Source organism: Myodes glareolus, chromosome 9 (assembly GCF_982192425.1).
Source record: "Myodes glareolus chromosome 9, mMyoGla1.1, whole genome shotgun sequence".
Lineage (NCBI taxonomy): Eukaryota > Metazoa > Chordata > Mammalia > Rodentia > Cricetidae > Myodes > Myodes glareolus.
Window position 1 is genome coordinate 938,176 of NC_142034.1, and position 18,453 is coordinate 956,628.

The 18,453-nt window shown below is 47.3% G+C and overlaps 2 protein-coding genes across 2 annotated transcripts; both read right to left on the bottom strand.

Annotated features, from left to right (window-relative positions):
• Positions 1-264: 264 nt before the first annotated feature.
• LOC125397177 (testis-expressed protein 19.2-like) lies at positions 265-3,740 on the bottom strand. The gene is made up of 2 exons (XM_087910852.1): positions 3,416-3,740; positions 265-1,948 (listed from the first exon to the last, which is right to left on the bottom strand). Exon 2 carries the CDS (start codon positions 1,660-1,662, stop codon positions 682-684), a length of 981 nt encoding a protein of 326 aa, XP_087766978.1. The 5' UTR covers positions 1,663-1,948; positions 3,416-3,740; the 3' UTR covers positions 265-681.
• Positions 3,741-8,504: 4,764 nt separating this feature from the next.
• Positions 8,505-10,035, bottom strand: LOC125397176 (testis-expressed protein 19.2-like). Its single transcript, XM_085694207.2, has one exon. It carries the CDS (start codon positions 9,943-9,945, stop codon positions 8,947-8,949), a length of 999 nt encoding a protein of 332 aa, XP_085550333.2. The 5' UTR covers positions 9,946-10,035; the 3' UTR covers positions 8,505-8,946.
• Positions 10,036-18,453: the final 8,418 nt, after the last annotated feature.

Here is an 18,453-nt window from a genome sequence, read left to right on the forward strand (position 1 = left end):
AACAAAGTGTTTGCTATGATTGATGCTTCACCAGGAGGGAGAGAGGATGAACCACAGACGGGACAGACCCAGTTTGGAAGGGAGAGTTAGCTACTCAATAACTGGGTAACCACAGGCTCCAGGGCCTCTTCTGGCTGCTGTAAGTACCAGGTATAAGGACACCATGTGAAGGGAAAACCATCCACATCAAATAACAAAATTTAAAACACTGACTTTATTAAACAGAAACAGCGAAAGAGGCGTGAATAAAAGCAAACAGCCAGCATAAATACTCCATACAGTTAGCCCTGGAACCCGGTCTCATGACCCCCTAAGGCAGGATCTAACTACAGCACACACCTGGTCACCTCAGAGGCCATGCACATAGTGGACAAGAGCTCTGACTAGTCACCCAGGACACCCGATACAGAACACCCCACCTACACATATAGCTAGCCCTCACCTCCCAAACACTGAATAGTCAGCTGAGCACAGCTAGACTCCTGCTGTAAACATGCCACTTCCCTCTGAGGTCCCGAAGCCCCCAGGCTGTTCCAGATACTCCCCTAAAATGCTGGACCAACCGTTCCCCTGCAGCTCAGAACAGGCAACCTCTGGCTCTTCATATTCCCTGGGGACCTGGGGCAATGAGAGCTGCCTAAGTATCAGTGCCTGAGTTATTCGGGAGTCAGGAAGGAAGGATCAGGGGAAGAAGTTATCAATGAAGTGACGGCGCAAGCTGTAGCTCAGGTCCCTTTGAGGCTCAATATATTTGACAAACAGCCTCTCCCCAGGCTCACTGCCCCAGTCCTCTGGGGTATCACTGTCCCAGGGCAGGTAGGAGTGCACCTTGAAGCCTCCCTTCCGCAGGCTGCAGTCAGCAGGCACAAGCTCCACGCCCAGCTCTGAGGACTCCAAAACGCTCAGCCTCCAGCGGTTCAGGTCCTCCTGTTCAGGTTCGTTCTGTAGATGGGCCTTTCTCAGCTCACCAGGGTCCAGCAACATCTGCCAGCGATGGACTTGGGTCCTCATAGCCCAGCAAGGACGCATTGACAGCAAGTAGCAGATGTCATCAAAGTCACCCAACACAGCGACAAACTTCAGGTGTACCAACAAGTTTTCTACTAGCAACTGCATGGGCCAGATGGGGCTCAGCTCCAACAATATAGGTTGCCCAGGATATGGGTTGAAATAGAAAATATCACACCAGGACAGAGGAGGCATGATGCGCCGGTGGAGGCAGCAACGAAAGACACCTAATCTCAAGGGAAGCGCCTGGGTCCAGTCATCAATCTCGGGGCCCAGATCCAGGGGTACAGCTTCCTCAGGCCGCAGCTCAGTAGGCACAGGCTGGGGTGCCGGCCATACAGGGGCTGTTACCGGGAACCCAGGCCCCGCATGTTCAGTCTGTGGCAAATACCCATGGCTCTGGAACCCAGTGAGCTCCAACCCCAGCCATGCATCCGGATCAGATCCTTCCTCTGAGAGTCCTACAGACTCATTATCCAACTCTTCCTCTTCCCAATCTCCCGTCTCCAACATTCTTCTAACTACCAGGAAAGTTTCCTTGAAGCAAGCAAAGCAGATCTTCATTTGGTCTCTGTGGACAAGGTGGTATAGCCAGACCATAAAGAGGCAGGACATGCCCCTGGTCCCATGGCGAACGTTGACTGGGGGACACATGGCCAAACAGCCTGCCTGTAGCTGATTGGATAGAAAGAGGAAGACTTGATTGATGATCTCAGGATCTGGAGGCCGCGTGATGCTAGGGACGGGCGGGAAAGCCGAGAATGGGAGAAACGGGAGAAAATGGGGTGCAGTAGGGGGTCTAGGGTACTTTGGGCTCCAGGCTATGGGGTGGTGGTGAGAAAACTGGGTGCCAATTCAATGCATACCTCCTTGGAGAAGTGGACAGACGTGAGATTCCAGAAACTTCTCCACCTTCACATTTGCTCCAATGTCTGGGGAGCTAGAAAGGGAAAAAAAAAAAAAAAATGAGGCTTGGCGCCCCCTGCTGGGCAGGCTGCTGAGACCCCTGAGGGGAGGAAGGCTGGAGCTAAGGTTCCCTAGGGCTCACTGCTCACCTAGAGTAGACTGGGGCTCCCTCACCACAGCCCCAGACTCAGCAGCTTCCTCGGGGCTCATGGCCCAGATCCCAATTGAAGGAGGTCGGGAAACCTAAATCTTGATCCCCCTCTGCCCACCGTGCTCCCACGCAGACCCAGACCCGCCTCACCCACCCAACCAGTCCCAGCCACCCTCTCCTCCCTTCCCATCCTCACCTACCTACCTGCCTGAACTCCCAGTAATCCTGCTAAAGAACGCCGATCCCAGCGAGGCTCATCTGCTACTACACCAGGGCCTTATAAAGGGCCAATACCCATGATGCGCCAGCTCATTTACATATCTCCCATGAGCCATTAAATGTAGAAAGCTAAGGGGCTGAATCACCCTGGCCCCGAGATGCACTTGCGGCCTGGCAACCCTCATGGGATGCATGCACTGCTGGCCTGCTTGTACCCGAGGTGCCCGATGTCCCTGAATCACTGTCACTTCAGGAGACACGAAGGCCTGAGACTGAGCCTGCGGCTTATTTTGTTTGAAAAAGAGGGTCTTCTCTTCCCTGTCTTTTTAGTAAAAGTTCTTCAAAATTTGTGAAGCTGCCCACTCGGCCCTTGACTGCGTTTTAAACACATTTTCCCCTCTCTGGGTCTTTTCTTTCTTAAACAACTCTTTTTTTTAATATTTATTTATTTATTTATTTATTTAGTATGTATACAATATTCTGTCTGTGTGTATGCCTGCAGGCCAGAAGAGGGCACCAGACCCCATTACAGATGGTTGTGAGCCACCATGTGGTTGCTGGGAATTGAACTCAGTACCTTTGGAAGAGCAGGCAATGCTCTTAACCTCTGAGCCATCTCTCCAGCCCTTAAACAACTCTTGAAAGAACTCTGTCTGAGTTTATTTGTAGAGGAGTCTGGGACACAGGGAAAAACCAGCCAGAAAACAGAAGTTTTCCTCCTGAGCGGAACAATCACTGAAATCTCTGTTTAAATCTGGAGGCAGCACTGTGGGTGTTATCATCTCAAACAGGTGCCCACAGTATACTCTAGACATCCTCCAGGTTAGGACACGGGGATGATGGCATGCCCCCGACACCACAGGGCCAGCGGTACCAGTTCACTGTCTCTACATATGCCTGTTGGCACTCTGTCCTCCCCAGGACCTAGAATCACCGACATGCCCTCTGCAACTGTATTGGCCTATTCAAAATGTCACATGCTGGCCTCAAGCAACAAGAAACTACCTCAGTTTCCTTCCTTGGGAACACACAGCTAGGTTTCCCAGCTGCCCTTGGGCAGCAGAAAGCAAGGTTCACTTCAGGGTTCTGTAATACTCCATTAACTGGACACACCTCTGTTTATCCACTCACCTCCTGAAGAATTCCGTTCTGCTGCCTGGGAGTTTGACAAAGAAAGCTGCTATGTTCAGTTGTGAGCTTGACAGATACCTGGAAGTCTTCACAGGCCCTGTGTGGTCGTCTCTCCTTCTCCTCGCCCCTCTCCCTTATCAACCTTGTGTCTGTGAGCTCTTGAACTGCTCAGCTGTCTCCTCTTCAGCTTCAACTAGCCAGCTGTCTCTCCTTGGTCTTGCCTTTGGGCCTTACTGTTCAACTGTCAGTATCTGTGGGGTTGGATTGATTCATGTCCCCATATTATTGTGTATTTGAACACTTAATTCCCAGTGGGGCTGCTTTGGGGATGTTTTGGGGGATGCAAGCTTACTGTAGGAAGTGTGCCACTGGCGGTGGCCTTTGAAACTTTAAGAGTTCTTAACCGCACCTGCTTCCAGTTTGCTCTCTCATCTTCATGTTTATAGCTGGCGACGTGTTCTCTTGCCTTTTGTTCTGCCCATCTCCTCCCCTCCCCCATTGTCTTCCCTTCAATCAAGTTTGTCTATAAGAGAAAATAACTTTTCTCTTTTGTGCGTTACATTAGCCATGATATATTATCTAAGCAACCTGACTGTCTCACCCTCCTGTCAGCCTGGCTGCTGTAGACAAGGTCACTCTGAGGACAGACCAGCAGCTGCAGAGGACCTCCACAATACCCGCTGAAGACATGATTCAGTCACAGCATCTCCAGAGCCGGCACTAGTCTGGGAAAGTAACACCTCAGCTAGACAAGCTTCTGTGTCCACTCAATGCCGCTGAATCTGTTTTAGCTTTTTAGGGTGAGAGAAAACTACCATTTCATTTGATGGTCCACAGAAGGCATGGGACTGATAAAATCAGAGTTCTTTATTTCAAACCTTTGCCATACCCCTCCTTCTCATATAACCAGCCTATGTTGCTGACTTTTCAAGTCATTTAGAAGACAATTCCTGTGCTGTCCCTGATGGTTCAGGCGAGTGTTAGTGTACAGTATTGAGGGGAAAGATTTCCCCAGGGGAAGTGTTGCGGCTCTGAGGGGGAAGCTATCCTGGCTGTGAGGAGCCACAGGGTCACACTGCACAGCAAACCTCACTCAAGAGATTTATTGGGAAAGACACAGATGGTGGCTGCCTGTGCTCCGCAGAGAAGCAGCAGGGATCTGAGCAGGAGGCGAGTTTTATAAAGGGTTCTTTGGACAGAGTTTTGCAGGGTGGAGATTTCCACAGTGGGGATTGGTAGGATTTCGAGTTCTGGGATTGGTGGGTTTGACAGCTTTACAAACCCGGAAGTGGGGTTGGACCTTTTACCCTCAAACAAGGAGCCTACAAAGGCCAACAGTGCTTCTCTTCAGGAATGTTTGTGAGTGTTCATGTGTCATCTGGTCTTTTTTGCTTTCTTCTAAACTTGTTCTGGTCAGATGTTCATGAGGGAAATCCTGACTTGCTGATAAGTACCTTTGCTAAACTCATGTGTGGGTAGACAGGATGGTCTGTCTTCATTTCTGTGGTTGTGATAATATGCACTAACAAAAGAAAACTTTGGGGACAAGAGGTTTATGTAGCTTGAAATCTGAGGTCACAGAGTATAGTTTTTTCTTTTTTTTTAGAAATAAAGGCAGGACCTCAATCCTCTAGTCACATTGCACCCATGGTCAAAGTAAAGAGAATTAAAGTGGCATTTCTTGCTGACAGCTAGCTTTCTCCACGTTGATACAGCTGGAGGCTCCCTGCCTTGGAAGTGATACATTAATGGGTCTGTGGGTCTCAGACATTCACCAGTATGACCATTAACACATTGTAACAAAGAAGAAACTTTTTCTTCATATACTGGCTCCAGGTCTATACTCAAATGTAGCTCCCAGTCCCATAAGACAGGGGTTTATAAAGACAAAGAACAAAAATTTCATTTATTTACAGGTGATCATTAGGCCATCTTGGGCAAAATGAGCTTCTGTTTATGGCAACAAAATCAGCAGTTAACCTCATGATGTGAGATTTTTGTCTAAGATCTAACAAATAATGCATGCCTGAAGATCAGAGTGGGGAGCTAGCCACACTAGTGGGCTATAGAGGCCAGGCAGTGGTGGCTCACACCTCTAATCCCAGCACCCTGGAGACAGAGACAGAGGGATCTCTGTGAGTTCAAGGGCATTCTGCTCTACACTACATTGAATCAGTCTGAAAGAGAAACGGAGTTCTCACTTCTGAGCCCAGCACTTGGTTTCACATGACTTTAATCCCAGCACCAGGGAGGTGGAGGCAGGAGTGATATGGATGGGCAGAGAGGGGAACATAAGGTGGGAGGAGACAGGAACTCAGGGCTCTCAGTCTGAACATTCAGTTTGAGGATTTCTTAGAGACAGAATCTTGCCCCCTTTGGAGTGAGGATTTGGTAGAGGTCAAAAGTCTCTTTAATAACTGAATTCTTACAGTCCTCTTCTTTCTGCATTTACCTCAATATCTGACTCTGGGTTTTTATTATTAAGACAATTAGAATTTGTGCTGCATGGTGACCTATATTAACTTGCACAAACAACAGTTTTACTAAAATTCTACAAGGCCTGGTAATTACTATAAGAATACTTAACAGTCCTTAACAATTCAAAGTTCAATTTGACTTTATAGTTCTCTTAGGCACAGTCATTTTTATACTTTCTGCACGGATTCTGTTCAGTGCCAGCGTGGCAAGCACGGCTGTAGCAGGCCTTGTCCCTCTTGCTTTCCCTCTGCCTAGCTAAACAAACCTGTTAGATTACATCCCCAAGGCTGGCAGCAAGGCATGATTCCTTATGTGGATACTTTCCTGTGTCAGAGTCCTTCCTGAGGATGAGGACAGAAGTCCAGCAAGCTAAAGCCCCCTTTGTTTTGCCTGATTAACATGCCCAACCCAAATATACCACTGTATCCTAGCCCCTTCTAACACAGACTTTCCTTTTCCTCTTCTGAACATGACAGGTGCAGGGCATTGCTGCTGTTCTTCTGCCCGAGTCAGAGAGCAGCCGCTTTTTCTTTCCCACTAAAGAAAGGATTTCTGTGAAAATGGGTGTTTGGGTGGGGTCTGTGCCTATCCTTGAGCAGGAGGAAGCCCCACTATGTGAACACATGTGGGCGGGGTTTTCAGTGTGGAGTGTGTACTGCATTTATAACTCTGCAAGGTGATTTCTTCCCCTCTTTCCTCATTGGCTGAGTAATCAGAAGGCTGCAGGCTCACACATCATCTGTAATATATACATGAGATGTTTTCCCAGTGGAAACTATAGATGGGTTTATCTCCTCATTTTATGTCCTGATGCTTTGAAGTGTTCTCTGGTGTATGACCTTCTTACCTGTGCAGGTTGTTACACATGTGTGACTGTTAATAGTTTTCTGTTCTTCTTTTGTTAATGTTGTGAGGCTAGAGAATGTGGTTCAGCTGTTGAGAGTGTTGCCTGCCTCCAGTTCCAGTCGTGTTTGAGTTCCTGTCCTGTCTTCCTTCAGTGATGAACAGCAATGTGGAATTGTGGGCCAAACAATCCCTTTCTCTCCATCCAGCTCCCCAAAACATTGTTGACTGCTTGAGGTGGGCACCCGGGTCTCTGTGAGTTCAAGGCCATTCTGGTCTACAGAACAAGCTCCAGGATGGGCTCCAAAGAGATACAGATAAACCCTGTTTAACAAAAGAAAACAAAAAATAAAACCTCCCCCATAAAGGGTCTGCACAAAAAAGGCTTAAGGACAAATGAGATGGCTTGAAAGGTAAAATCTCTGACTGATGAACTGAGCGATCCTGGGGACTCCGGAAAGTCGTCCTCTGACCTCCACAGGCGTACCATGGCATGTGTGCACCCATGTTCTCAAACACACACAGCAGTAAAAGTGAAATTAAACAATGAAGATGAAACAACAAAGTGTTTGCTGCAATTGATGCTTCACCAGGAGGGAGAGAGGATGAACCACAGACGGGCCAGACCGAGTTTAGAAGGAAGAGTTAGCTACCCAGAAACCACAGGCTCCAGACCACTGAAGTCAACACCAAGGCTGCCGCCTCATTACTGTGCTGTGTTCTTTATACAGTAGTGTGATGCCCTCTCTCCAAGAATGAGCATCAGACCCTGTGTGTCAAGAATTAAGATCCCTGAACCAATGAAGAAAAGAGACACTCAAAGGTAGGTAAAGGGCAATGCTTGAGGTGGGTAATAGCAAACACCTGTAGTCCCCGTATTCAGGACCCAATGCAGGAGGATCTTGAGTTTGAGCCTAGCCACCTAGACTACATAGTAACCTTGTTTCAAAGAGAAAAAACAAAACACTAAAGCAAAGGAAACTCATAGTCAGATCCTATCATGAGGTTAATTGGTCAACAAGATTCCTCCAAGATAAGGATCTTTCTATAATTAATTTCTGAACCACTTAAATCACCAGGTGATGCCAGGGTAATCCAGAGATCTGCAGTACTTTCTAGATGGGCCACACACTGGCAGAAGACAATGGGCACTCAGTGTCCATTGATGACGACCATGGGCAGCTTGTACCCTCGTGTGTCCTTCCCTCTGTGCAGAGCATGCCCATGCTGAGGTCTCACTAGCACTGTCTCATGGTCTCACACGAACAGATCAGACATGTGGAACACTACACAGATCCCTGCCAACCTCGAGGGCAGATGCTGTGTCAATCAGTGACACACAGCTTTCTACATGGGGTTTTCGGCTGGTTATGAAGGCTGTGACTGGAGACACATTCTCCTCACGTGACTCAGAAGGAACAGAACCCACTGTGCCCCATTCCCAGCTTCGTGAGACCGAAAGCCGTCAAACCCTGAAGCCAGAAGTGGGGGAGGACGTTTCTCCCTCAAGACCCACTGAGGAAAACTGCACAGGGCATCCATTAACACTGACAACTGGGGCTAGAAAGATGGCTTAGCAGGTAAGAGCACTCTCCTTACTCTTCTAGAGGTCCCACCTCTGATTTCCAGAACCCACAGTGTTCAAAACCCTCAGTAACTCCAGCCTCAGGAGATCTGATGCCCTCTTCTGGCTGCTGCAGTACCAGGTATGAGGACATCATGTGAAGGAAAAACCATCCACATCAAACAATAAAATTTAAAACACCGACTTTATTAAGAGAAGCAGCAAAAGGGGCAAATAAAAGCAAACAGTATAAATACTCTGTACAGTGTACCCTGAAACCCAGTCTCATGATTCCCTAAGGCAGGATCTAACTATAACACATACCAGGTCATCTCAGAGGACTTGCACATAGTGGACAAGACTCTGACTAGTCACTCAGGACACCCGATACAGAACACCCTACCTACACATATAGCTAGTCCTCACCTTCCAAACACTCAGCTGAGCACAGCTAAACTCCTGCTGTAAACATGCCAGACTTCCCTGTGAGGTCCCGAGGCCCTTAGACTGTTCCAGATACTCCCCTAAAATTCTCGAGAAACCGTTCCCCTGGCGCTCAGAACAGGCAATCACTGGATCTTCATATTCCCAGAGGACCTCCGGCAATGGGGGCTTCCTGAGTATCAGTGCCTCAGATATTCGGGATTCAAAAAGAAGGCTCAGGAGAGGAAGCTCTCAGGTCAATCACAGTCTCAATTTCATCGATAAACAATCTCTCTTCTGGCTCCCTGCTCCAGTCCTCTGGGGTGTCACTCTGCCAGGGCAGGTAGGAGTGCACCTTGAAGCCGCCCTTCCGCAGGGTGCAGTCAGCAGGCTCCAGCTCAGACCCCAGCCTTGAGTACTCCAGGATGCTCAGTCTCCAGCGGTTCAGGTCCAGCTTTCGAGGTCCATTCAGTAGGTGGGCCCGCAGCACGGCTTTAGTGTCCAGCAACACCTGCCATCGATTGACCTGGGTCCTCACAGCCCATAAAGGAGTCATTGACAGCAAGTAGCAGACGGTACCAAAGCCACACAACACGAAGTTGTAATCCAGATTTTCCAACCACGTTCCTACTATGTTGCTCATGGGCCAGAGGGGGCTCAACTCTAACAATACAGGTTGCTGAGGAGTTGGCTTCACATCGAAAATATCCCACAAGGACAGAGGTGGGATGGTGCACTGGTGGGGGCAGGGATAGAAGCTACATAATCTCCAGGGAAGGGCCTGATTCCAGTCAGTATCCTCGGGGCCTGGGTCCAGGGGTACAGCTTCCTCAGGCTCCAGCTCTGTCCCTACAGTGCCTGGACTCAGATATCCAGGACTTGAATGGTCACTGATGGAATCAGACAGATGTTCTTGATCTTCGGCACAGATTGTCCCTGACAGCTCTTCTGGCCCAGATTCTTCCGTCGGCTGAGATTCTTCTTCAGTCTGAGATTCTTCCTCTGGTTTGAATCCTGACTCTGAGAGTTCCTGAGACTCATCCTGCATCGGAAGCCCTTCACAGTATTTCATCTGCAGCAATATTCTATTTGCATGGAAAGCTGCCTTGAAGCAAGCAAAGCAGATCTTCATCTGGTCTCTGTGGACAAGCTGGTATAGCCATTCCACATAGAGGCAGGACATGCCCTTGGCCCCACGGCGAACGTTGCCTGGGGGACACATGGCCAAACAGCTGCCTGTAGCTGATGGACGGAGAGAGGAAGACTTGATTGATGGTCTCTGGATCTGCAGACCGTGTGATGCTGGGGTCAGGCGGGAAAGCTGAGAATAGGAGAATCATGAGAAAATGGGGTGCAGTAAGGTGTCTAGGGTAGTTTGGGCTCCAAGCTATGGGGAAGTAGTGCGAGACCTGGGTGCCAATTCAATGCATACCTCCTTGGAGAAGTGGACAGTCTTGAAATTTCAGAAACTTCTCCAGCTTCACACTTGCTCCAATGTCTGGGGTGCTAGAAAGGCAAAGAAAGATTGAGGCTTGATGCCCCTGCTAAGCAGGATGCTCAGATCCCAGAAGGAAGGAAAGCTGGGGTCAGGTCCCCTGGTTCTCACTGTTCACCTTGAACAGATTGGGGAACCCCTTAACCACAGACCCAGGTACAGCAGCTTCCTCAGGGCTCATGACCCCCAACTTCTCACGTGGGTGCGGCCACCCAATGAAGGAGGCCAACCCAGAACAATATGCACCCTCTCGGTCCAGGCGATCCCACACAACCAGTCCCCTCCACCACCTCAGCCCCTTCCCTTCCTCGGCTTCCTGGCTGAGCTGCCAGTCATCCTACCAGTGGACACCAGGGCCTCATAAAGGGCCAACAGTCATTATGCTTGAGTTATTTACATGTTTTCCTTGAGCCCCAAAATGCAGGAAGCTAAGGCACTGAGTCACCCTGCTCCACTCTCCCCAGGTGTGCATATGTTGTCGGGCCCGCTCACAGAACACAAGCACTGCTTCCCTGCTTGCACCCAAGTGTCCCTCTGCCTCCTGTAGGCAGCTTCGAGGTGCCCTATGTCCCTCGGTCACTGTCTTTCGAGGGACATGAAGACCTGGACCTGCAGCTTCTCTTGTTTGGATAAGAGAATTCCTTCTTCCCTGTCTCTTTAGAAAAAATTCTTTAATACAGGTGAAACTGTTAACTCGGCCCTTGACTGAGTTTTAAACACATTTCCCCTCTCCGGGTCTTTTCTTTCTTAAACAACTCGTGAAGAAATCCTTTTTGGAGTATATTTGTAAGGGTTTTCGGATTCCTAGAAAAATCAGGGAGAGAATACAGGGATCCCATTGTCCTCTTTCTTGAGTTTGCTCTTCACTGAGATCTGTTTGTTTAAATACTGTGGGTGTCGTCACCTCAAGCAGGTGCCCACAGTCTACTCTGGACATCCACCAGGTTAGGACACGGGGATGATGATATGTCCCCGACACCACAGGGCCAGTGGGACCAGTCCACTGTCTCTACATATGGCCCTTGGCACCCTGTTCTTGCCAGGCCCTAGAATCACCTACATGCCCTCTGCAATGTTTTTCCCTATCCAAAATGTCACATGCTGGTCACAAGCAACAAGAAACTACCTCAGTTTCCTTCCTTGGGAACACACGGCTAGGTTTCCCACGTGCCCTGGGGCAGCAGAAAGCAAGGTTCACTTCATGGTTCCGTAATACTCCATTAACTGGACACACCTCTGTTTATCCACTCACCTCCTGAAGAATACTGTGCTGCTGCCTGGGAGTTTGACAAAGAAAGCTGCTATGTTCAGTTGTGAGCTTGACAGATACCTGGAAGTCTTCACAGGCCCTGTGTGGTCGTCTCCCCTTCTCCTCGCCCCTCTCCCTTATCGACCTTGTGTCTGTGAGCTCTTGAACTGCTCAGCTGTCTCCTCTTCAGCTTCAACTAGCCAGCTGTCTCTCCTTGGTGTTGCCTTTGGGCCTTACTGTTCAACTGTCAGTATCTGTGGGGTTGGATTGATCCATGTCCCCATATTATTGTGTATTTGAACACTTAATTTCCAGTGGGGCTGCTTTGGGGATGTTTTAGGGGATGCAAGCTTACTGTAGGAAGTGTGCCACTGGCGGTGGCCTTTGAAACTTTAAGAGTTCTTAACCGCACCTGCTTCCAGTTTGCTCTCTCATCTTCATGTTTATAGCTGGCGATGTGTTCTCTTGCCTTTTGTTCTGCCCATCTCCTCCCCTCCCCCATTGCCTTCTCTTCAATCAAGTTGGTCTATAAGAGAAAATAATTTTTCTCTTTTGTGCGTTACATTGGTCATGATATATCATCTCAAAAACAAATAAGAAGTTAACATACCACTGCTGCCACACCCTACTTCTAGGCTGATTCCCGTTGTTACCAACTCAGCCTGTACTACTAAAGTAGATAAGAAAGGATCATTTGCAAGTGCCTTCAAAAAGCTGGAGAGATGATTCAATTGATAAAGCAATTGCTTTGCAACCATTGATTCCCAGAACCCATGCAGAAAAGAAAATCTTGAGTGTCCTCGCAAGTGCATGTAATTCCAACACTGTGGGGCAGAGGACCAAGTTCCTTGTTCAGAAAGAGACCCTGTGTCAAACCAGACCATGGAGAATGATGAAGACACCTGATGTTGGCTTCTGGCTTCCCTTCATAGATGTGAACAGACGTACATAAACATACATATGAAATAATGAAATTTAAAAGCTAGACTTGGACGTACGTAACTTTAGTACCAGAATTAGGGAGTCATATATGGGTCTATGTTTCTTTGAGACAAGGCTGGTCTAAATTGCAAGTTGCAAGTTCCAGGTCAAGCAGGGCTAGATAGTGAGATCCTATCTCAGAGAGAGAAAGAGAAAGAGAGAAAGAGAGAGAGAGAGAGAGAGAGAGAGAGAGAGAGAGAGGCCTTTTACTGGCCCCAATTCTGCAATATCAAAAGAGGCACACAGTAGGTATCCCCCTATGCTTTAAATAAGCCTGAACAACCTGTTTATTTAGCCAGAAGGGGTGTTTGGATGAATCACAACTTGCCTCAAATGCTAATGAAAGTTTGTGTTTCAACCAATCATAGTGCACCTCACATACAAATGAGGGTTTGTTTTAGCCAATCAAGTCTTCGTCTTTTGGCACTAATCATATCCCAGCAGTCTCTCTGCTAGACCATCAGAGGAACTGCTTCTCCTCTGGCTTGAGCAAAATAGTTACAGGGTCATGGGGAGTTCACCAGGGCTCCTGAGAGCAAAGAGTCCCCTAAAATTGTTAGAATCACCCTTGCTAAAGTGCCACCTTGAGGAGCCAGGCTGCCATCTATGATCCACTGCAACGTTTTCAAGGGAATTTTGGGTTACAAGTGTAGTTGGCTGGCTATTTGACTGACAGTCATTTTGCTCAAAGCAGTCAGAATCCAACAGCTGAATATTGCTAAATACAATTGTCTACTCCAGCCGCAACATGTTCATTTATTTACTGGAAAATAAGCACCCCAGGCAGAGCTTACAGCAAAGGTCTTGATGAGCCTGTCATTAACACTAACTTTTAAAAGGTTTTAACAATGTTTACCTCCTCGCTGAGTCCTTCAGGGAGAGGTGGATCCTCCATATCTGTCCTGGAACATTAATTTCCTTTATATTCTATTAATTCTTAGATTTCTTTTGTTTTCTTTCTCTTGTCTTTGAGATGAACGCTATGTGCCCTAGGCTGGCTTCCAATACACTGTGTGCACCTTGAATTCCTGATCCTTTGCCTCCATGTCTTGAATCTTGGTATCACACACACACCAACATCCTGCCCAATTATTGAGTGCTAGGGATTAACATAGTGTGCTCTGTGTACACTAGACATGGATTCTACCAGCTAAGCTACATTCCCAGCCCTTCATTCTTAGATGTTTTTGTTGATTTGCCTCTTGTCTTAGTTTGTCTAGCTGTAAGAATTAAATTTCAAGGTTAGAAAGCTTAAAGAAGAGAGAGATGCATTTTGACAATGCTCTGCTGGTGGGGAACCAAGGTCAGGGTGCTGTGAGACAGACCAGACATACCTGCCTCCCCTGGGGCACTGGGGAAGATTAAACACTAGCAAACATTGGTCAATATTACTGAGTTTGTTCACCGGTAATAAAATTGTTAGCTATGTGTGAAGCTTTTTCTAATATTTGTTATGATATTGGACAGTAAATGCTTTCTCCAAGTAGCTTAAGTTGCCAAGAAGAGCAGAAATTTGAGGGAAACCTCCCTTGGTCATGCAGGCTTGATTGGGTTCTTGACTAGAAACCTGATAGGACCACCCTCCTGTCAACCTGGCTGCTGTAGACAAGGTCACTCTGAGGACAGATCAGCTGCTGCAGAGACCTTCACAATACCAGCTGAAGATATGATCCAGTCACAGCATCTCCAGAGCCGGCACTAGTCTGGGAAAGCAACACCTCAGCTAGGCAAGCTTCTGTGTCCACTCAATGCTGCTGAATCTGTTTTCACGTTTTGAAGTGAGAGAAAACTACCACTTCATTCATGTCCCACAGAAGGCATGGGACTGATAAAATCAGAGTTCTTTATTTCAAACCTTTGCCATACCCCTCCTTCCCATACAAACAGGCTGTGTTGCTGACTTTCCAAGTCAGGTGGGAGACAATTCCTGTGCTGTCCCTCATGGTTCAGGCGAGTGTTAGTGTACAGTATTGAGGGAAACATCTCCCCAGGGGAAGTGTTGCAGCTCTGAGGGGGAAGCTATCCTGGCTGTGAGGAGCCACAGGGTCACACTGCACAACAGACCTCACACAAGAGATTTATTGGGAAAGACACAGATGGTGGCTGCCTGTGCTCCGCAGAGAAGCAGCAGGGATCTGAGCAGGAGGCGAGTTTTATAAAGGGTTTCTTTGGGCAGAGTTTTGCAGGGTGGAGATTTCCACAGTGGGGATTTGTAGGATTTTGAGTTCTGAGATTGGTGGGTTTGGACATTTACCGTACAGGAAGACCCAACAAAGGCAAATAGTGCTTCTCTTCAGGAATGTTTGTGAGTGTTCATGTGTCTCCTGCTCCTCATTGCTTTCTTCTAAACTTGTTCTGGTCAGACTTTCATGAGGGAAATCCTGACTTGCTGAGAAGTCCCTTTGCTATGCTCATGTGTGGGTAGACAGGATGGTCCAAATTCATTTCTGTGGCGCTGTGGTAAATGCACTAACAAAAGAAAACTTTGGGGACAAGAGGTTTATTTGGCTCGCAATCCGAGTTCACACACTATAGTTTTTTCTTTTTCTTTTTTTTTTTTTTTTAGAAATAAAGGCAGGACCTCAATCCTCTAGTCACATTGCACCCATGGTCAAAGTAAAGAGAATTAAAGTTGCATTCCTTGCTTACAGCTAGCTTTCTCCACGTTGATACAGCTGGAGGCTCCCTGCCTTGGAAATGATACATTAATGAGTCTGTGGGTCCTTAAGACATTCACCAGTCTGACCGTTAACTTATTGTAGCAAAGAAGAAACTTTTTCTTCATATACTGGCTCCAGGTCTATACTCAAATGTAGCTCCCAGCCCCATAAGCCAGGGGTTCATAAAGGCAAAGAGAATAAAGTTTATTTATTTACAGGTGAGCAGAAGGTCATCTTGAGCAAAGCAAGCTCCTGTTTACAGCAACAAAATCAGCAGTTAACCTGATGGTGTGTTATTTTGTTTATGATCTAACAAATAATGCATTCCTGAAGATCAGTGTGGGGAACTAGCCACACTACTTGGCTATAGAGGCCAGGAGGCAGTGGTGGCTCACACCTCTAATCCCAGCACCCTGGAGATAGAGTAAGATGGATCTCTGTGAGTTCAAGGGTGCTCTCCTCTACACTACATTGAATCTGTCTGAAAGAGAAACAGAGTCATACATTTGAGCCCAGCACTTGGTTTCACATGACTTTAAACCCAGCACCAGGGAGGTAGAGACAGGAGTGACATGGATGGGCAGAGAGGGGAACATAAGGTGGGAGGAGACAGGAACTCAGGGCTCTCAGTCTGAATATTCAGTCTGAGGATTTGTTAGAGACATAATATTTCCCCCTTCAGTGTGAGTATTTGGTAGAGGTAAATGTCTCTTTAGTAACTGGCTTCTTTATGCTCCTGTTCCTTCTGCATTTACCTCAATATCTGACTCTTGATTTTTATTATTAAGATAATAAGAATTTGTGCCACATGGTGACCAATATTAACTTGCATAAGCAATAGTTTTGTTAGCATTGTTCAAGACCAGTAATTACAAAAAGGATACTGAACTGTCCTTAAAATTTGAGAGTCCTATTTAGTTTTATAGTTTTCTTAGGCACAGAAATTTTAAACTTTTTGAATGAATTCTGTCCAGTGCAAGCGTGGCAAACAGGACTGTAGCAGGCCTTGTCCTTCTTGCTTTCCCTCTGCCTAGCTAAACAAACATGTTAGATTACGCCCCCAAGTCTAGCAGCAAGGCCTCTTCCCTGACATGGATACTTTCCTATGTCAGAGTCTTTCCTGAGGATGAGGACAGAAGTCCAGCATGCTAAAGCCCCCTTTGGTTCACCAAGTTAACTGCCCAACCCAAATATCCCCCTGCATCCTAGCCCATTCTAACACAGACTTCCCTTTGCCTCTTCTGAACATGACAGGTGCAGGTCATTGCTGCTGTTTTTCTGCCTGAGTCAGAGAGCAGCCGTTTTAAACCCCCCCCCCAACTAAATAAAGGATTTCTGTAAAAATAGGTGTTTGGGCGTGGTTTTGGAAAATCCGTGGCAGGAGGAAGCCCCTGTTGTGTACATACACGTGGGTGGGGTTTTCAGGTTAAGTGTGTCCTGCCTTTATAGCCCTGTAAAGTGATTTCTTCCCCTCTTTCCTCTTGGCTGAGTAATCAGGAGGCTGCAGGCTCACACATCATCTGCAATATACATGGGATGTTTTTCCAGCACAGACCATAGGTGAGTTTATCTCCACGTTTTATGTCCTGATGCTTTGAAGTGTTCTCTGATGCATGACCTTCTTACCTGTGCAGGTTGTTACACATTGTGACTGTTAACAGTTTTCTGTTCTTTTTCTTTGTTAATGATTGTGAGACTAGAGGAGGTTCAGCTGTTGAGAGTGTTGCCCACCTCAGGTTCCGGTCGTGTTTGAGTTCCTCTCCTGACTTTCTTTCTGATGAACGGCAATGTGGAAGTGTGAGCCAAACAAATCCTTTCTCCCCATACCAATCCCCCCCCCCACCAAATATTGTTGACTGCTTGAGGTGGGCACCCAGGTCTCTCTGAGTTCAAGGCCATCCTGGTCTACAGAGCAAATATTAGGATGGGCTCCAAAGAGACACAGAGAAACCCTGTTTAACAAAAGAAAAGAAAACAAAACAAAACAAAATTAAACCTCCCCCAAAAAATGTCAGCACAAAAAAACGGGTTTAAGGACCACTGAGATGACTTGATAGATAAAATCTCTTACTGACGACCTAAGCGATCACTCCTGGAAGAAGCCAGTGGACTCCTGAAATTTGTCCTCTGACCTCCACACATGTTGTACAGTGTTGTATGTGAATTCACGTTCTCAAACACACACAACAAAAAATGTCAAATTAAATAATAAAGACAAAACAACAAAGTGTTTGCTGCGATTGATGCTTCACCAGGAGGGAGAGAGGATGAACCACCGACAGGACAGACCGAGTTTGGTAGCAACAGCTGCCCATGGACCACAGGCTCCAGATCACTGAAGTCAACACCAAGGCTGCTGCCTCCTTACTGTGCTGTGTATGTTATACAGCAGTGTGATGCCCTCTCTCCAAGAATGAGCATCAGACCCTGTGTGTCAAGAATTAAGACCCTTGAACCAATGAAGAAAAGAGAACTCACTGTTAGGTAAAGATCAATGCTTGAGGTGGGTAATAGCAAACACCTGTCGTCCCCGTATTCAGGAACCCAATGCAGGAGGATCTTGAGTTTGAGGTTAGCTGCAAGACTACATAGTAACCTTGTTTCAAAAAGAAAAAAAACAAAACAATAAACCAAAGAAAACTCATAGTCAGATCCTAACATGTGTATAACTGATCAGCAAGATTCCTCTAGAATTGGGACCTTTCTATCTTTAATAACTAAGCCACTTAAATCCCCAGGTTATGCCAGAGACACACAGATCTGCAGAAATTTCTAGATGGGCCACTCACAGGCAGAAGACAATGGGCACTCAGTGTCCATTGATGACGACCATGGGCAGCTTGTACCCTCGTGTGTCCTTCCCTCTGTGCAGAGCATGCCCATGCTGAGGTCTCACTAGCACTGTCTCATGGTCTCACACGAACAGACCAGACATGTTGACGCTACACAGATCCCTGCCAACCTCTAGGGCAGATGCTGTGTCAATCAGTGACACACAGCTTTCTACATGGGGCTTCCGGCTGGTTATGAAGGCTGTGACTGGAGACACATTCTCCTCACGTGACTCAGAAGGAACAGAACCCACTGTGCCCCATTCCCAGCTTCGCAAGACTGAAAGCCGTCCAACCCTGAAGCCAGAAGTGGGGGAGGACGTTTCTCCCTCAAGACCCACTGAGGAAAACTGCACAGGGCATCCATTAACACTGACAACTGGGGCTAGAAAGATGGCTTAGCAGGTAAGAGCACTCCTTACACTTCTAGAGGTCCCACCTCTGATTCCCAGCACCCCCGGTGTTCAAAACCCTCAGTAACTCCAGCCTCAGGAGATCTGATGCCCTCTTCTGG